At 42.3% G+C, this 16,022-nt stretch overlaps 1 protein-coding gene across 12 annotated transcripts in view; it reads right to left on the reverse strand.

The window, feature by feature from the left end:
* LOC133563136 (zinc finger protein AEBP2-like) overlaps nt 1-12,019 on the reverse strand; it is an 84,277-nt gene extending 72,258 nt beyond the window's left edge. For all 12 annotated transcript variants that reach the window (XR_009808997.1, XR_009808998.1, XR_009808999.1 and 9 more), the window contains exons 1-3: nt 11,099-12,019; nt 6,473-6,683; nt 1,424-1,531 (exon numbers count right to left, since the gene is read on the reverse strand). Coding sequence is in view for 5 of the 12 variants with exons in the window: in XM_061917098.1 (XP_061773082.1) it covers nt 1,424-1,531; nt 6,473-6,683; nt 11,099-11,982 (1,203 nt within the window). In the remaining 7 variants the exon portion in view is untranslated. The remainder of the gene's footprint in view (nt 1-1,423; nt 1,532-6,472; nt 6,684-11,098) is intronic.
* Between the last annotated feature and the right edge of the window lie 4,003 nt (nt 12,020-16,022).

Here is a 16,022-nt window from a genome sequence, read left to right on the forward strand (position 1 = left end):
GGGACTTGAAGGCCTACTGAAATGAGATGTTCTTATTTAAACGGGGATAGCAGGTCCATTCTATGTGTCATACATGATCATTGCGCCATATTGCCATATTTTTGCTGAAAGGATTTAGTAGAGAACATCCACGATAAAGTTCACAACTTTTGGTCGCTAATAAAAAAGCCTTGCCTGTACCGGAAGTAGCAGACGATGTGTGCGTGACGTCACGGGTTGTGGAGCTCCTCACATCTGAACATTGTTTACAATCATGCGAGAGTGATTCGGACCGAGAAAGCGACGATTCCCCCATTAATTTGAGCGAGCATGAAAGATTCGTGAATGAGGAAAGTGAAAGTTAAGGACTAGAAAAAAATAAAATAAAATACTATACAGTGGGAGCGATTCAGGTGTTATTACACAAATTTACTAGGATACTTCTGGAAAATCCCTTATCGGCTTATTGTGTTACTAGTGTTTTAGTGAGATTATATGGTCGTACCTGTACAACCTGAAGGTCGGCCCCGCACCTTTCTTCAGCACCAGTAGACGGGTGGTGGCGATGCCCATCTCTGCCCTTCGTAAGGGACCCTACCCTCTTCGAAACATGATCTTTCGAAATGGTCGCTGTATAATACACTGTACTTTGTGTGTGTGGTCCAATCCAACCGTGTTCGCTTGACAGCATTCTTCTTTGACGTCTCCATTATTCATTGAACAAATTGCAAAAGATTCAGCAACACAGTTGTCCAGAATACTGTGGAATTATGCGATGAAAACAGACGACTTATTGCTCGGAACGATGCTGGAACAAAATGTCCTCTACAATCTGTGACGTCACGCGTCATCATACCGCGACGTTTCAGCAGGATGCTTCGGCGCGAAATTTAAAATTGCAAGGATAGGTTGATTGGCAACACTAAATTGGCCCTAGTGTGTGAATGTGAGTGTGAATGTTGTCTGTCTATCTGTGTTGGCCCTGCGATGAGGTGGCGACTTGCCCAGGGTGTACGCCGCCTTCCGCCTGATTGTAGCTGAGATAGGCGCCAGCGCCCCCCGCAACTTCAAAAGGGAATAAGTAGTAGAAAATGGATGGATACATTTAGTAAACTAAACCGGCCGTATTGGCATGTGTTGCAATGTTAATATTTCATCATTGATATATAAACTATTTGACTGCGTGGTCGCTAGTAGTGGCTTTCAGTAGACCTTTACATATGTTCAACCCCAATTGTAACGAACATGCAATGTACTTGAAAATTGTACAACCTTTCAATGGAAAGCCCCATCCAAAAGTGGCTTATTTTAATACAGGTTGTGTTATTCAAATTGCTGTTTTGTTGGTTTATTGCAAACTACTGTATGTTTAATATACCTTCACAATGGGGAGTTGAACATTTTTGAGCGCACGTATACATGAAGAGAAGGTCATTAGTTTCACCTTAAAGGGTTTATCTCCACTGTGGGTCAGCATGTGTCTCTGGAGCCAACTCTGACTGGTGGATGGAGTATTGTACACCTTGCAACCTTTCCAAAGACACACAAACACCTGCAGGACAACACAGAAGATGGATACGGGATTTTAGGCATTTAGTTAGTGTATTAGAAAGAACAACTGAAATCAGCAAATATTATATTAGTATATTGTCTAAAAAATCTATGTTGTAATAAAAAATAAACTTATCCGCATAATTTTAGCCAATAAAATTTGACTATGATCGGAACTCAAATGTGCACGTCAATTCTTTAATCCAAACATTTTTGTTTTTTGTGCAGACGAAGCAGGAACAACGTGTAACAATGTATTAACTATCCATCCATCCATCTTCTTCCGCTTATCTGAGATCGGGTCACGGGGGCAGCAGCCTAAGCAGGGAAGCCCAAACTTCCCTCTCTCCAGCCACTTCGTCCAGCTCTTCCCAGGGGATCCCAAGGCGTTCCCAGGCCAGCCGGGAGACATAGTCTTCCCAACGTGTCCTGGGTCTTCCCGTGGCCTTCTACCGGTCGGATGTGCCTGAAACACCTCCTGAGGGAAGCGTTCGGGTGGGATCCTGACCAGATGCCCGAACCACCTCATCTGGCACCTCTCCTCTGGGCTGCCACCTTATCATTGTAGAGGAGTTTGCATTTCCCAATAATCCTAGGAGCTATGTTGTCCGGGGGCTTCTATGCCCCCTGGTAGGGTATCCCAAGACAAACAGGTCCTAGGTGAGGGATCAGAACTACAACATTCGAGACTCAGTTTTCCTTCGCCCGGAGCCAGGCCCGGAGTTGGGGCACGATTGCGAGCACCTGATGGCCAGGGGTCTGTCCCCATGGGGCCTTACGAATAGGCAACGTGGGTCCCCCCTCCAATGGGCTCACCATTCATGGGAGGGGCCATAGAGGACGGGTGCAATGTGAGCTGGGCGGCAGCCGAAGGCAGGGCACTTGGCGGTCCGATCCTCGGCTACATAAGCTGGTTCTTGGGAGAGTATATTAGTTATTGTTTAAAAGGAGACAGTCGTCGTCCTCCTCGAATCTCAGACCTACTTCAGGTCTGTCCCATAGGGGGAAAAGGTGGTGCCAATTCTAAGGGCCCACACATCGCCCTCAGTAGCCTCCATGACAAAATGATTATGCATACACTTAAGTAATATACAGTAAAGGGCCAAAAGTTTGGACACACATTCTCATTCACAACACAACTGATGGTTCCAACACCATTGATAACGCAAGAAATTCCACTAATCAACCCTGATAAGGCACACCTGAAGGCACCAAAACCATGACACCAATGAAGTGAAAACCATTTCAGGTGACTACCTCTTGAAGTTCATGGAGAGAATGCAAAGAGTGTGCAAAGCAGTAATCAGAACCAAGGGTGGCTATTTTGAAAAAACTAGAATATAAAACATGTTTTCATTCATTTCACCTTTTTTTGTTAAGTACATAACTCCACATGTTCATTCAGTTTTGATGCCTTCAGTGACCATCTACAATGTAAATAGTCATGAAAATAAAGAAAACACATTGAATGAGAAGGTGTGTCCAAACTTTTGGGCTGTACTGTATGTTCATACAAATGAAGCTGAATAAAAACAAAGCCACAAGTCATACAATATTCTAATTGTCATCATTTCAATGACCACTTGGCCCCATCTTGGTCCACACATTGTGGTTTATTCTTCTGTTGGACAGTGCTTCAGCGTGCGCCCATTAGAGGCGGGCATCCAGTCGTATTAAGACGCATTCAAGTTCTAAGTAATTATTAAACATTTATATTAATAATTACTGAGTAACAGAATAATGACCTTTGTCAGATGCTCATAATTATTTATTGTAAGCATCTGACGGATTTCAGTTAGGTTATCACGATGTGTTCAATGTGGTCTTGTAAAATGTGTTTAGTGGGAATCTTGAATGGCCTAAATACAAAAAAGATACGACAACTAATACATCATTTACGTAATAAAACTCTAGCTTGTTAAGTGCTTAATTGTAAAAAAGGAAACAAATTGTTTGAGAATATAGAACATTACACACGGCGCACAAAAATCTGCCAAAATGTTTTTAGTACGACTTTGGTAGGCACTAGAGATGCGCGGTTTGCGGTCTCATCCGCGAAGTCCGCGGATAAACCACGGGTCGGGCGGTTGACATGACGAAAAAATAGATTTTAATTAGATTCGGGTGGGTGGGGGTTGAACCATCCGGAAATATTTGATATACATGGTTCTGGGATCGGTATCCTTTGCCTTTCAAAGAGCCATTTAAGACCCGTGTCATAAAGCGAAGAAGACAATAAGAGAAGCTATTATTCTCTTGAATGACTGCCGGCAGTCACCCAGATAATAAGTATTAGGGCGTGCTATGAAGTCATTGGCTTTGTCACCTTCTACAACATGTATGATCTGCTTGTCAGTCCAGCATCATGTTGTGTGTGGCTTCCGAGGCAACACGCACACGACTGCAAGGCATACTGGGTGACACAGAGTACACTAATGGTTGTGATATAAACAATTTTAACACTCTTAGTAATATGCGCCACGCTGTGAAGCCACACCAATTAAGAACGACAAACACATTTCGGGAGAACATCCTCACAGTAACACAACATAAACGCAACACAACAAATACCCAGAATCCTTGGTAGTCATCACGTTCCTGACTATTTTATACACCCCGCTAGCAGCAAACCCCCCCCGTGCGTCGTAAGGTGGGCGGGGTTGGGGGTGCGGGGGTGTAAAATAAATTCAGGAGTATCACGGATACAAAGGATTCTGTGTATTTGTTGTGTTGCGTTTATGTTGTGTTACTGGTAGGATGTTCTCCCGAAATGTGTTTGTCAATCTTGTATTGTGTGGCTTCACAGCGTGGCGCATATTAGTGAGTGTTAAAGTTGTTTTTATCACAACCATCAGTGTACTGTGTCACTCAGTATGCCTTTCAATCTTGTACGTGTAATTGCGGAAGCTGCACACAACATGTTGCCGGACCAACAATCGGTTCATACATGTTGTTGAAGGTGTCTAAGGCAATGGCTTCATAGCACGCCCATATTCTTGTCATCAGGATGAACGCTATTGGATAGTCGCGAGAACGTTAACGGCTCTAATTGTCTTCATTACTCTGTGAAACAGGTTTAAATAGTTCTGTGAGTGGTAAAGGTGACCGACCTCTGATGCGGTTGGCGGGCGGGTAGGTCCTGATAAAATGTTGGTTCGGGTGGATGACGACTTTGGTGATGCGGTTGCGGATGATATAATTGCCTATCCGCGCATCTCTATTAGGCACACCTTGATACATACAAGTATTTTATATATATATATATATATATATTATATATATATATATATATATATATATATATATATATATACACATATACATACATACATACATATAATATATATATATATATATATATATATATATATATATATATATATATATATATATACACACATAATTTATATATATTATTGTCCTGGGCATGACGTTAAAGTGCATCCGGCATTGGAGGCTCCTCAAGAGGTCTTGGGGCACTAGGAGGTTAACCCCTTTACTGCTGTCACCCCAGGTGGCCATTGGCAAAAGACTAGTACCTGACTGACCCCTCGCCAGGTATACGGTGAAGACCTCAACAACGGACCAAGCAGAAGACGGTAGATTTAAGAAGTACCACAACGGCTGCAATGGCGGGCGAAGGCTGCAGCAGAAAAGGATCCCAAGTCGTCTTGGACGCCATGCCAATGGACCCTGACCCGATTCTGTCAAGGATCGTGTGGTGACTGTCTGTGCACCAGTCTCCCCACTTCAGATTGAATCACGCACAGGCCTCCTCCATAAAAGGGATACACCCCTACCAGGAGACTCGTCATACTCGTTCGAGTGACTGCCGATGATTATAGTATTAATGTTTCGCAAAATTATTTGACATGATGTCAAATATTTCAAAAAACTATTTGAAATGTGGACTCGTCAGACCACAGAACACTTTTCCACTTTGCATCAGTCCATCTTGGATGATCTCGGGTCCAGAGAAACCGGCGAATTTTCTGGATGTTGTTGATAAATGGCTTTCGCTTTGCATAGTAGATCTTTAACTCGCACTTACAGAAGTAGCAACCAACTGTATTTAGTGATAGTGGTTTTCTGAAGTGTTCCTGAGCCCATGTGGTGATATCCTTTAGAGGTTGATGTCGGTTTTTGATTCAGTGCCGTCTGAAGGATCGAAGGTCACGGTCATTCAATGTTGGTTACCGGCCATGCCGCTTACGTGGAGTGATTTCTCCAAATTCTCTGAACCTTTTGATGATATTATGGAGCGTAGATGTTGAAATCCCTAAATTTCTTGCAATTGCTCTTTGAGAAATGTTGTTCTTAAACTGTTTGACTATTTGCTCACGCAGTTGTGGACAAAGGGGTGTACGTCGCCCCATCCTTTCTTGTGAAAGACTGAGCATTTTTTGGAAAGCGGTTTTTATACCCAATCATGGCACCCACCTGTTCCCAATTAGCCTGCACACCTGTGGGATGTTCCAAATGAGTGTTTGATGAGCATTCCTCAACTTTATCAGTATTTATTGCCACCTTTCACAACTTCTTTGTCACGTGTTGCTGGCATCAAATTGTAAAGTTAATGATTTGCAAAAAAAAATAAGTTTATCAGTTTGAACATGAAATATGTTGTTTTTGTAGCATATTCAACTGAATATGGGTTGAAAAGGATTTGCAAATCATTGTATTCCGTTTATATTTACATCTAAAGCAATTTCCCAACTCATATGGAAACAGAGTTTATAGGTCTACTCAAATGTTTTGCTATTTATTTGGCTTTTTTGTTATATATTTTTTTTGCAACTGAAGAAAACCACAGCATAGCAACACATTGCTCCATACGTCATTTCATCCCAGTATGGGTCGATTAAGAATAACCTAATGATAATAACATGCCAACACAACCAGACAAAATCATTTAGAGGCTTTGATGTTTAGATCTACTGACCCCTCCTCTTTGTCCATCCACATGGATGCTCCTGATGTGCTCGGCAAGATCCGGACTGGAGTTGAAGTACTGAAGACAAAGATCCCAAGAACAAGAGTAGGCCACAGTCTTTGTAGCGGAGGAGCTGGCACTGCCCAGTCCGTTCATCATAGCTGGGGTGGAGCGGCCACTGGACACCGTGCTGTCCATCTCCATCAGGGTGCTGCTTATACTGAGAAGACAGCCAGATATGTAGGACAAGCAAAGGAATAGTTGCACAACAAAACATGTGCAACACCATTCTGTATCTTTTAACCCTTGTGTGACCTAATGATGGACAATACACACTTCTCTGCAGGATCCAAATGGAATCCACTCATTAAAAAAGTTATAAGTCAGCAATGTTGGTTTTTTTTTGTTACTTTCAACGCTAGATATTATATTATTTTTTTGTATGTTGTAATGCAGGGGTGCCCATTACGTCGATCGCGAGCTACTGGTCGATCGTGGAGGGTGTGTCAGTCGATCGCCAGCCACGCATTAAAAAAATAGACATAAAAATGAGCAATCAATCGTCACCAAGACTTCACTTTCGTCAATTGTTTGACATTCTCGGCACCCGAGGATCTTGTGGGATGACACTGGTTGCTGCGAGCTCATTATTAAGAAAAAAATCACTGACAGGACGGAGAGAAAATCTTTTTATTTCAACAGACTCTTGGGCCGTACCTGCTGTCAAAACTCTAAAGACCGACTGCACCGTTCCTGTCTTCACCATAAAAGACCTGCTTCATCCTGCCTGTGCTAACAAAATAAGAGTCTCAGAAAGCTACCGTGCACAAGCTAGCAAGCTACTGAGTTTGATGCCAATGTATTTCTTAATAAGTTGTTGCACCTTTCCTGCTTTCGGCGCCTAGACCGTAGTCAAGGAGCGCAGGGGAGACACTTCTCCAGGGCCGATTGATTCTTGGGGCAACACCCTTCACTTTACCCGGCAGTGGGTCTTCACAATTCCGGACGCCAGGGCAAAATGATGAGTCCAGTGATAAGTTGCAAATCGTGGCGTTTTATTTACGTCTTGCACACAGTCAAAATCCCACACAAAAATATTAGCCACTCCCCCGCCCTCAGCGACCGCTCCCTCTCTTCTCTCGCCCACACACTCACTGACGTCACTCGCCTGCTGTCACACATTAAAGGGCCGCACACACATATGCTACTCTCATAACAAAGTGTTTAAAAAGGAGTATACAAGTTGGACTAACGAGAAGACAAATCCAACCACTTTCATGTGGTATTGGACAGAAACGAGGACTTTTTTCTCCTCCATTTGAAAATGCGGACGTTATCAGCATCACTGTCTGATTCCAATCAATGCAAGTCATCACAATCAGGTAATACACCAACTTATATTCTTGTCTTCATGAAAGAAAGGAATTTATATGTGTTAAACATGTTTGTATTATCATTTAACACCATTAACTTGTTAACAAAAATGTATTCTTAATTAATAAATAAATATAAATTATAAATATGAATGAGGTAGATCTCCTCGACTTGGTCAATTGAAAAGTAGCACGCCTGCAGAAAAAGTGTGGCCACCCCTGTTCTAATGTATTCCGGTCAAACACAGCAACTGCTTTTTAATCATCTAAATCAAAAGGTGTCAAACTCAAGGCCCGGGGGCCAGATGTGGCCCGCCACTTCATTTTATTTGGCCCACAAAAGCCAGGAAATAATATGTATCAATAAAGTACTGTAATGTTTTTTACAAAATGCATTCTTTCTTTCTATGTTGTGAGAAAAAAATATACATGTAGCGTATAAGTCGCAGTTTTCATAGTTTGGCCGGGGGTGCGACATATACTCCGGAGTGACTTATGTGTGAAATTATTAACACATTACCGTGAAATATCAAATAATATAATTTATCTCATTCGCGGAAGAGATGTAGAAAATGTCAGCAATCGTCACATACACCTCAGCAATCAGCCACTGTGACACTATTCTTTTTTTTTATTTTTATAAATGTCTAATGATAATGTCAATGAGGGATTTTTAACCACTGCTATGCTGAAATTATAACTAATATTGATACTGTTGTTGATAATCATTTTTGTTTCACTACTTTTGGTTTGTTCTGTGTCTTCCGTTAACAGTTAGAGATGCTACCTCAGTAGAAGCATTTAAGTCCCATCTCAAAACTCATTTGTATAATCTAGCCTTTAAATAGACCCCCTTTTTAGACCAGTTGATCTGCTGTTTCTTTCTTTTTCTCCTGTGACCCCCCCCTCCCTTGTGGAGGGGGTCCGGTCCGGTGGCCATGGATGAAGTACTGGCTGTCCAGAGTCGCGATCCAGGATGGACCGCTCGCCTGTGTATCAGGTGGGGACATCTCTGCGCTGCTGATCCGCCTCCGCTTGGGATGGTTTCCTGCTGGTTCCACTTTGGACGGGACTCTCGCTACTATATTGGATCCACTTTGGACTGGATTCTCACGGTTATGTTAGATAAACTATGGATTGGACTTTCACAATATCATGTTAGATTCGCTCGACATCCATTGCTTTCGGTCCCCTGGGACCGGGGTTGGGGGGGGGGTTACTGTCAAGTTCTTCAGGTTTTTTCCACAGCCGTGCCCAAAATTGAAAGGGTCAGTTGGACTCGGGAAGGACACAAAGGGACAACTCAATGCTCTTTCCTTGTGATTTATTGAAGTTTAATTTGAAGCAAACAAATAAACTGTTATCGGTGTAAATGAATGGATGAACAGAATGAATAGTCGAATAGTAGAATAGCTGAATAGTTAAATTGTAGAATAGTAGAATAGTTGAATTGTAGAATAGTAGAATAATTGGATAGTAGAATACTGGATAGTTGATTAGCTCAATTGTAGAATAGCCGATTAGATGAATAGTTGAATAATTGGATAGTAAAATAGTAGAATAGTTGAATAATTGGATAGTCCCCTTATTTAAAGTGTCCTCAATGGGTGCCCGAGCTTTCAGCCGCTCTGCCCCACATCTTTAGAACTCTTTGCCACTAGACTTTCACAACTTGGACTCAATATCCCTCTTCAAGTCAGGACTCAAAACACACCTATTCCGGACTGCTTATTCTTTGTAATCATTTTATCTTATCTATCTTTTTGTTGTTATTATTGTTGTTTTCATCCCATTTGATTTTATTGTTTTGATTTTGTACGGTGTTCTTGAGTGCCCAAGAAGGCGCCTTATAAATAAAATGTATTATTATTATTATTATTATTATTATTATATGCGGTCCTCTCCAAGGTTTCTTATAGTCATCAATCAATCAATCAATCAATGTTTATTTATATAGCCCCAAATCACAAATGTCTCAAAGGACTGCACAAATCATTACGACTACGAACCCACAAAAATTGTCGACGTCCCATTGGGGTGAGGTTTTCCTTACCCTTATGTGGGCTCTACCGAGGATGTCGTTGTGGTTTGTGCAGCCCTTTGAGACACTTGTGATTTAGGGCTATTTAAATAAACATTGATTGATTGATTGTGCCTTGATTGTGCCGTGTTTGTGTCTCCTCTCAATTGCTCTGTTTATTGCAGTTCTGAGTGTTGCTGGGTCAGGTTTGGTTTTGCAATTGGGTTGCATTGTTATGGTATTGCTATGTATTGCTTTGTTGGATTGATAAAAAAAAAATAATAGATTTAAAAAAAAAAAAAAAAAGAGAGATTTGATTCTGAATTGCACAACGTGAGAATCGCGATTCGTATTCGAATTGATTTTTCCCCACACCCATAGTAATAATGTATATTACAGTATTTCATGTCCCACTGGGGTGAGTTTTTCCTTGCCCTTATGTGGGCTCTACAGAGGATGTCGCAGTGGTTTGTGCAGCCTTTTAAGACACTCGTGATTTAGGGCTGTATAAATAAACATTAAGATGAGTTTGAGTTTATTTCAAACATGGAAGCATACAACATGATCCATCACAATTTCCAATTCATCTTTTCAACATGTTGGAAAAGGAGTAGGAAGAAGCAGAGCTTATTTAATCCTACCCCTTTTCTTTTACATAACAATTGATAAAACTTTTGTTCACTTCCTGTTCTCAGAATCTTTATCATGGTTCTTCTTTTTTGTACTTTGTAAACACTTTAAGTTTGAAGAGTTTCTTGAAGTGGACCATTTTAGTACATTGTTTGATTGCTTAGCTTAATCCATTCCATCATTTAATTCCACATACTGATATACTGAAGGTCTTAAGTCTTGTACGTGCGTACAAATGTTTTAAGTTACATTTTACTCTAATATTATATTTCTCCTCTTTTGTTGAGAAGAATTGTTGTACATTATTGGGAAGCAGGTTATAGTTTGCTTTGTGTATAGTTTTAGCTGTTTGCAAATTCACTATGTCGTGGAATTTCAGTATCTTTGATTCAATAAATAAAGGGTTTGTATGTTTTCTATATCCAACATTCATTATTCTAACTGATCTGTTAGTGAATTAAGTGTACTTTTGTAATTGTTTCCCATATTTCTACACAGTAACTCAGATATGGTAACACTATAGTGAGCAGTAGAGAATATGAAGTTGATTGATTGATTAATAATTGATTGATTGATTTATTTCGTCCATGTGTCGGTGCTCACACTCCCTACCTGTCTTCGGAGTCCACGCGGCTCAGCGGTTCTCCATCCGAGGATGAGACCTCCAGGCTGGGTCGCCTCGTGTCTCCATCCCCGCTCTTCACTTTGTCGTCTTCGACACTCGCTTTGCTTTTGTCGCAGACCAAAGCCAAACACCCGCTCTCCTCTTTGCTGTCTCTCGCCGTGTGGCCATCACCAGGGTCGCTGTCTTGCCGCGGCTGTGACTGCACCGAGGCCGGCACTCTGGTACTCTGGCCGGGGGCTGACACCTCCACTCTGGTACCCAGGCCGGGGTCTGACACCTCCACTCTGGTACCCAGGCCGGGGTCTGACACCTCCACTCTGGTACCCAGGCCGGGGGCTGACACCTCCACTCTGGTACCCAGGCCGGGGTCTGACACCTCCACTCTGGTACCCAGGCCGGGGGCTGACACCTCCACTCTGGTACCCAGGCCGGGGTCTGACACCTCCACTCTGGTACCCAGGCCGGGGTCCGACACCTCCACTCTGGTACCCAGGCCGGGGTCTGACACCTCCACTATGGTACCCAGGCCGGGGTCTGACACCTCCACTCTGGTACCCAGGCCGGGGGCTGACACCTCCACTCTGGTACCCAGGCCGGGGTCTGACACCTCCACTCTGGTACCCAGGCCGGGGTCCGACACCTCCACTATGGTACCCTGGCCGGGGACTGAGACCTCCACGTCGGTGGGCGCCTGGCTAGCGGCCTGCTCCGGAGCCCCGCCGGCCTCCGCCTTCGGTTGGACAGTTTTCTTCTCTGGACGGCTGTCTGCTTTCCCAGTTTCCGCCTCGCTTTGGCCGTCGACGTCGGTGTCATGCTCGACCGGAGCGCCGCCCTCGACACGCTCCGCCGAGTGTAGCTTCGTGGCGGCCATAGTGCCACTCTTTGACTGACAGGCACGCACTCAGGACCTGGACTGGAAGGAGGCGGGGCATCACTAAGGGCACCCTGTGATTGGTCCTGGAATGGATGGAGGCGGGGCGTCACTCAGGGCACCCTGTGATTGGTCCTGGACTGGAAGAAGGCGGGGCGTCACTCAGGGCGCCATGTGATTGGTCTGCGGCGGCACCAGGCAGATACATTAAAGGCCTACTGAAAGCCACTACTAGCGACCAGGCAGTCTGATAGTTTATATATCAATGATGAAATATTAACATTGCAACACATGCCAATACGGCCGCTTTTGTTTACTAAATTGCAATTTTAAATTTGCCGCGAAGTGTTCTGTTGAAAACGCTGGAATGATAACGTTAATGTTGACGCGTGCTTGTGACGTTATTGGTTGGAGCGGACATTTTATTCCAGCACCACTCACAGCTAAAAGTCGTCTGCTTTAATCGTATAATTACACAGTATTCTGAAATACTGAATCTTTTGCAATTTGTTCAATTAATAATGGAGACGTCAAAGAAGAATGCTGTTGGTGGAAAGCGGTGGATTGCAGCTGCCTTTAGCAACCAAAACACAGCCGGTGTTTCTTTGTTTGTTGTGAAACTTTAATATGGAACAGAGCGGTCAAGCGAACATGTTTCTCTACCACATGTCAACTGGCAGGTTTCGTTGAGAAAATGGTGATATTAAGTCGGCTCTTAACGGAGACATGAGCGGAGCTTGCGTCCTCCTGCAGCTGTCAAAGAGGCAGCTGTGACTTTCTTGGCTCCTCCATGGCTTCCCTCAGAGACACTGGCGGTCACCACACCCCTCCGACTTTCAGGTATGACTTTATAATCTCACTAAAACACTAGTAACACAATAAGCAAATAAGGGCTTTTCCAGAATTATCCTAGTAAATGTGTCTAATAACATCAGAATCGCTCCCACTGCCGTCGCCTTTTTTTTTCTCTAGTGCTTCACTCTCACTTTCCTCATCCACGAATCGTTCATCCTCGCTCAAATTAATGGGGAAATCATTGCTTTCTCGGTCCGAATCGCTCTCGCGGCTGGTGGCCATGATTATAAACAATGTTCAGATGTGAGGAGCTCCACAACCCGTGACGTCACGCGCACATCGTCTGCTACTTCCGGTACAGGCAAGGCTTTTTTATTAGCGACTTAAAGTTGCAAACTTTATCGTGGATGTTCTCTACTAAATCCTTTCAGCAAAAATATGGCAATATCGCGAAATGATCAAGTATGACACATAGTATGGACCTGCTATCCCCGTTTAAATAAGAATATATCATTTCAGTAGGCCTTTAACCCTATGTTTGAATCCATCCATCCATTTTTCTACCGCTTGTCCCAGGGGTGTCAAACTTATTTTAGATGGGGGGGTGGACATCTACTCCCAAGTGGGTAAAATCACAGCACGATAAGTTAAAAACAAAGACAACTTCAGATTGTTTCATCCATCCATCCATCCATCCATTTTCTACAGCTTATTCCCTTTGGGGTCGCGGGGGGCGCTGGTGCCTATCTCAGCTACAATCGGGCGGAAGGCGGCATACACCCTGGACAAGTCGCTGGGTCAACACAGATAGACTGACAACATTCACACTCACGTTCACATCAATGCTTTTAAAATACCAAATCTAAGAAAAAAACAATGTATTGGAAAGATTTAAGCAAAAAGAAGAGCTTTAAATTATTTTACAGGTTTTTGTTTGTTTGTTTGTTTTTTAAAGTATTGGTCTAATCAGAACATTAAAAATAACAAATTGATGAGCAGATACTGCAAAAAGAAAAAAAAGAAAATTACCAGCAGCGGAAACCATTTCATTACTTTAGCGTTGTTGGCACTATAAGTGTTGTGTAACTTATTTTGTTGTAATGTAAGCAAGCAGAGTTAAAAAATAATTTTCAGGTTTTTTTGTTAATTATTGGTCTCATCAGAACATTCAAAAAAACGGCTGGATGAGCAGATACTGCAAAAAGAAGGGGGGCGGGGGGGAGTCTAACTACCAGCAGAGGGAGCCATTTCATTACTTTAGCGTTGTTGTAAGTGTTGTCTAACTTATTTTTATTGTAATGTAAGCAAGCAGAGCTATAAACTAATTTACAGTTCTTTTTTGTTAGGTATTGGTTTAATCAGAACATTAAAAAAAAGATGGATGAGCAGATACTGCAAAAAGAAAAAAAACAGTCAGTTACCAGCAGAGGGAGCCATTTCATTACTTTAGCGTTGTTGGCACTGTAAGTGTTGTGTATCTTATTTATATTGTAATGTAAGCAAGCAGAGTTATAAACTAATTTACATGTTTTTTTTTGTTAAGTATTGGTCTCATCAGAACATTTAAAAAAAATAGATAGATAAGCAAATACTGCAAAAAAACAAAAACAAAAAACAGCCAAATTACCAGCAGAGGGAGCCATTTCATTACTTTAGCGTTGTTGGCACTGTAAGTGTTGTGTATCTTATTTTTATAGTAATGTAAGCAAGCAGAGTTATAAACTAATTTACATGTTTTGTTTTTTTGTTAAGTACTGGTCTCATCAGAACATTAAAAAAAAGATAGATTAGCAAATACTGCAAAAAAACAAAAAAAAAACAGCCAAATTACCAGCAGAGGGAGCCATTTCATTACTGTAGGTGTTGTGAAACTTATTTTTATTATAATGTAAGCAAGCAGAGCTATAAACTAATTTACAGGGTTTTTGTTGGAGCCAAATATCCTTATTTGTTTATATTGTTTTATTTTATTTTCTCTAATTGACTGCCGGCCTCAGTTCATGTTGAATTTCCTTTTTGGCAGATTGCTCCGCCAACTTCCTGTTAAAAACCAGGAAGTGTAGACAGGGATGGGACTGTTGCTAAGGTGCGGTTACCATGGTAACCTCCTTAAACTGGGTTCAGGTGTGAGCACGGGCAGGGCGATGGAGGACAAACAGTGGCGTGACAATGCTGGAACAATGTGCAGCCCAGGTCAGCATACTTCATGTTGTAAAACCCACATTTCATTCACTTTTGATAGCTTGGAATAACCGGAGCCATATCCAAACATATTTCTACAGTACTGCATTTGCTTGCGTCAAACTTGTCGACACAGTCACCCTCAGTATCAGCAAAGAGGTAAAGGCTTTACAGTTTTTTTTTTTAAAGAATTAGTCTGCAGTCCTGGGTTCAAATCCAGGCTCGGGATCTTTCTGTGTGGAGTTGCATGTTCTCCCCGTGAATGCGTGGGTTCCCTCCGGGTACTCCGGCTTCCTCCCACTTCCAAAGACATGCACCTGGGGATAGGTTGATTGGCAACACTAAATTGGCCCTAGTGTGTAAATGTTGTCTGTCTATCAGTGTTGGCCCTGCGATGAGGTGGCGACTTGTCCAGGGTGTACCCCGCCTTCCGCCCGATTGTAGCTGAGATAGGCGCCAGCGCCCCCCGCAACCCCTAAAAGGGAATAAGCGGTAGAAAATGGATGGATGGATGGATAGTCTCATCAGAACATTTAAAAACAAATGGATGAGCAGATACTGCAAATAGAAAAAAATCCGCTAAATAACCAGCAGAGGGAGCCATTTCACCACTTTAGCATTGTTGGCACTGTAAGTGTTGTGTAACTTATTTTTATTGTAATGTAAGCAAGCAGAGCTATAAACTAACTTACAAGTTTTTTTTAAAGTATTGGTCTCTTCAGAACTTAGAAAAAACGGATATACGAGCAGATACTGAGAAAAGAAAAAAAAGGTCAACTTACCAGCAGAGGGAGACATTTCATTACTTAAACCAATGGTTCTTAAAGGGGAACATTATCACCAAACCTATGCAAGCCTCAATATATACCTTTATGTTGCAGAAAAAAAGATCATGTATCTTTTTAACCAATTTCCAAACTCTAAATGGGTGAAGTTTGGCAAATTAAACGCCTTTCTGTTTATCGGTCTTTTAGCGATGACGTCAGAACGTGACGTCACCGAGGTAACACACTCGCCATATTCATTTTCACATTACAAACACCGTGTCTCAGCTCTGTTATTTT

This window comes from Nerophis ophidion, linkage group LG12 (genome assembly GCF_033978795.1).
Source record: "Nerophis ophidion isolate RoL-2023_Sa linkage group LG12, RoL_Noph_v1.0, whole genome shotgun sequence".
NCBI classification, from domain to species: Eukaryota; Metazoa; Chordata; class Actinopteri; order Syngnathiformes; family Syngnathidae; genus Nerophis; species Nerophis ophidion.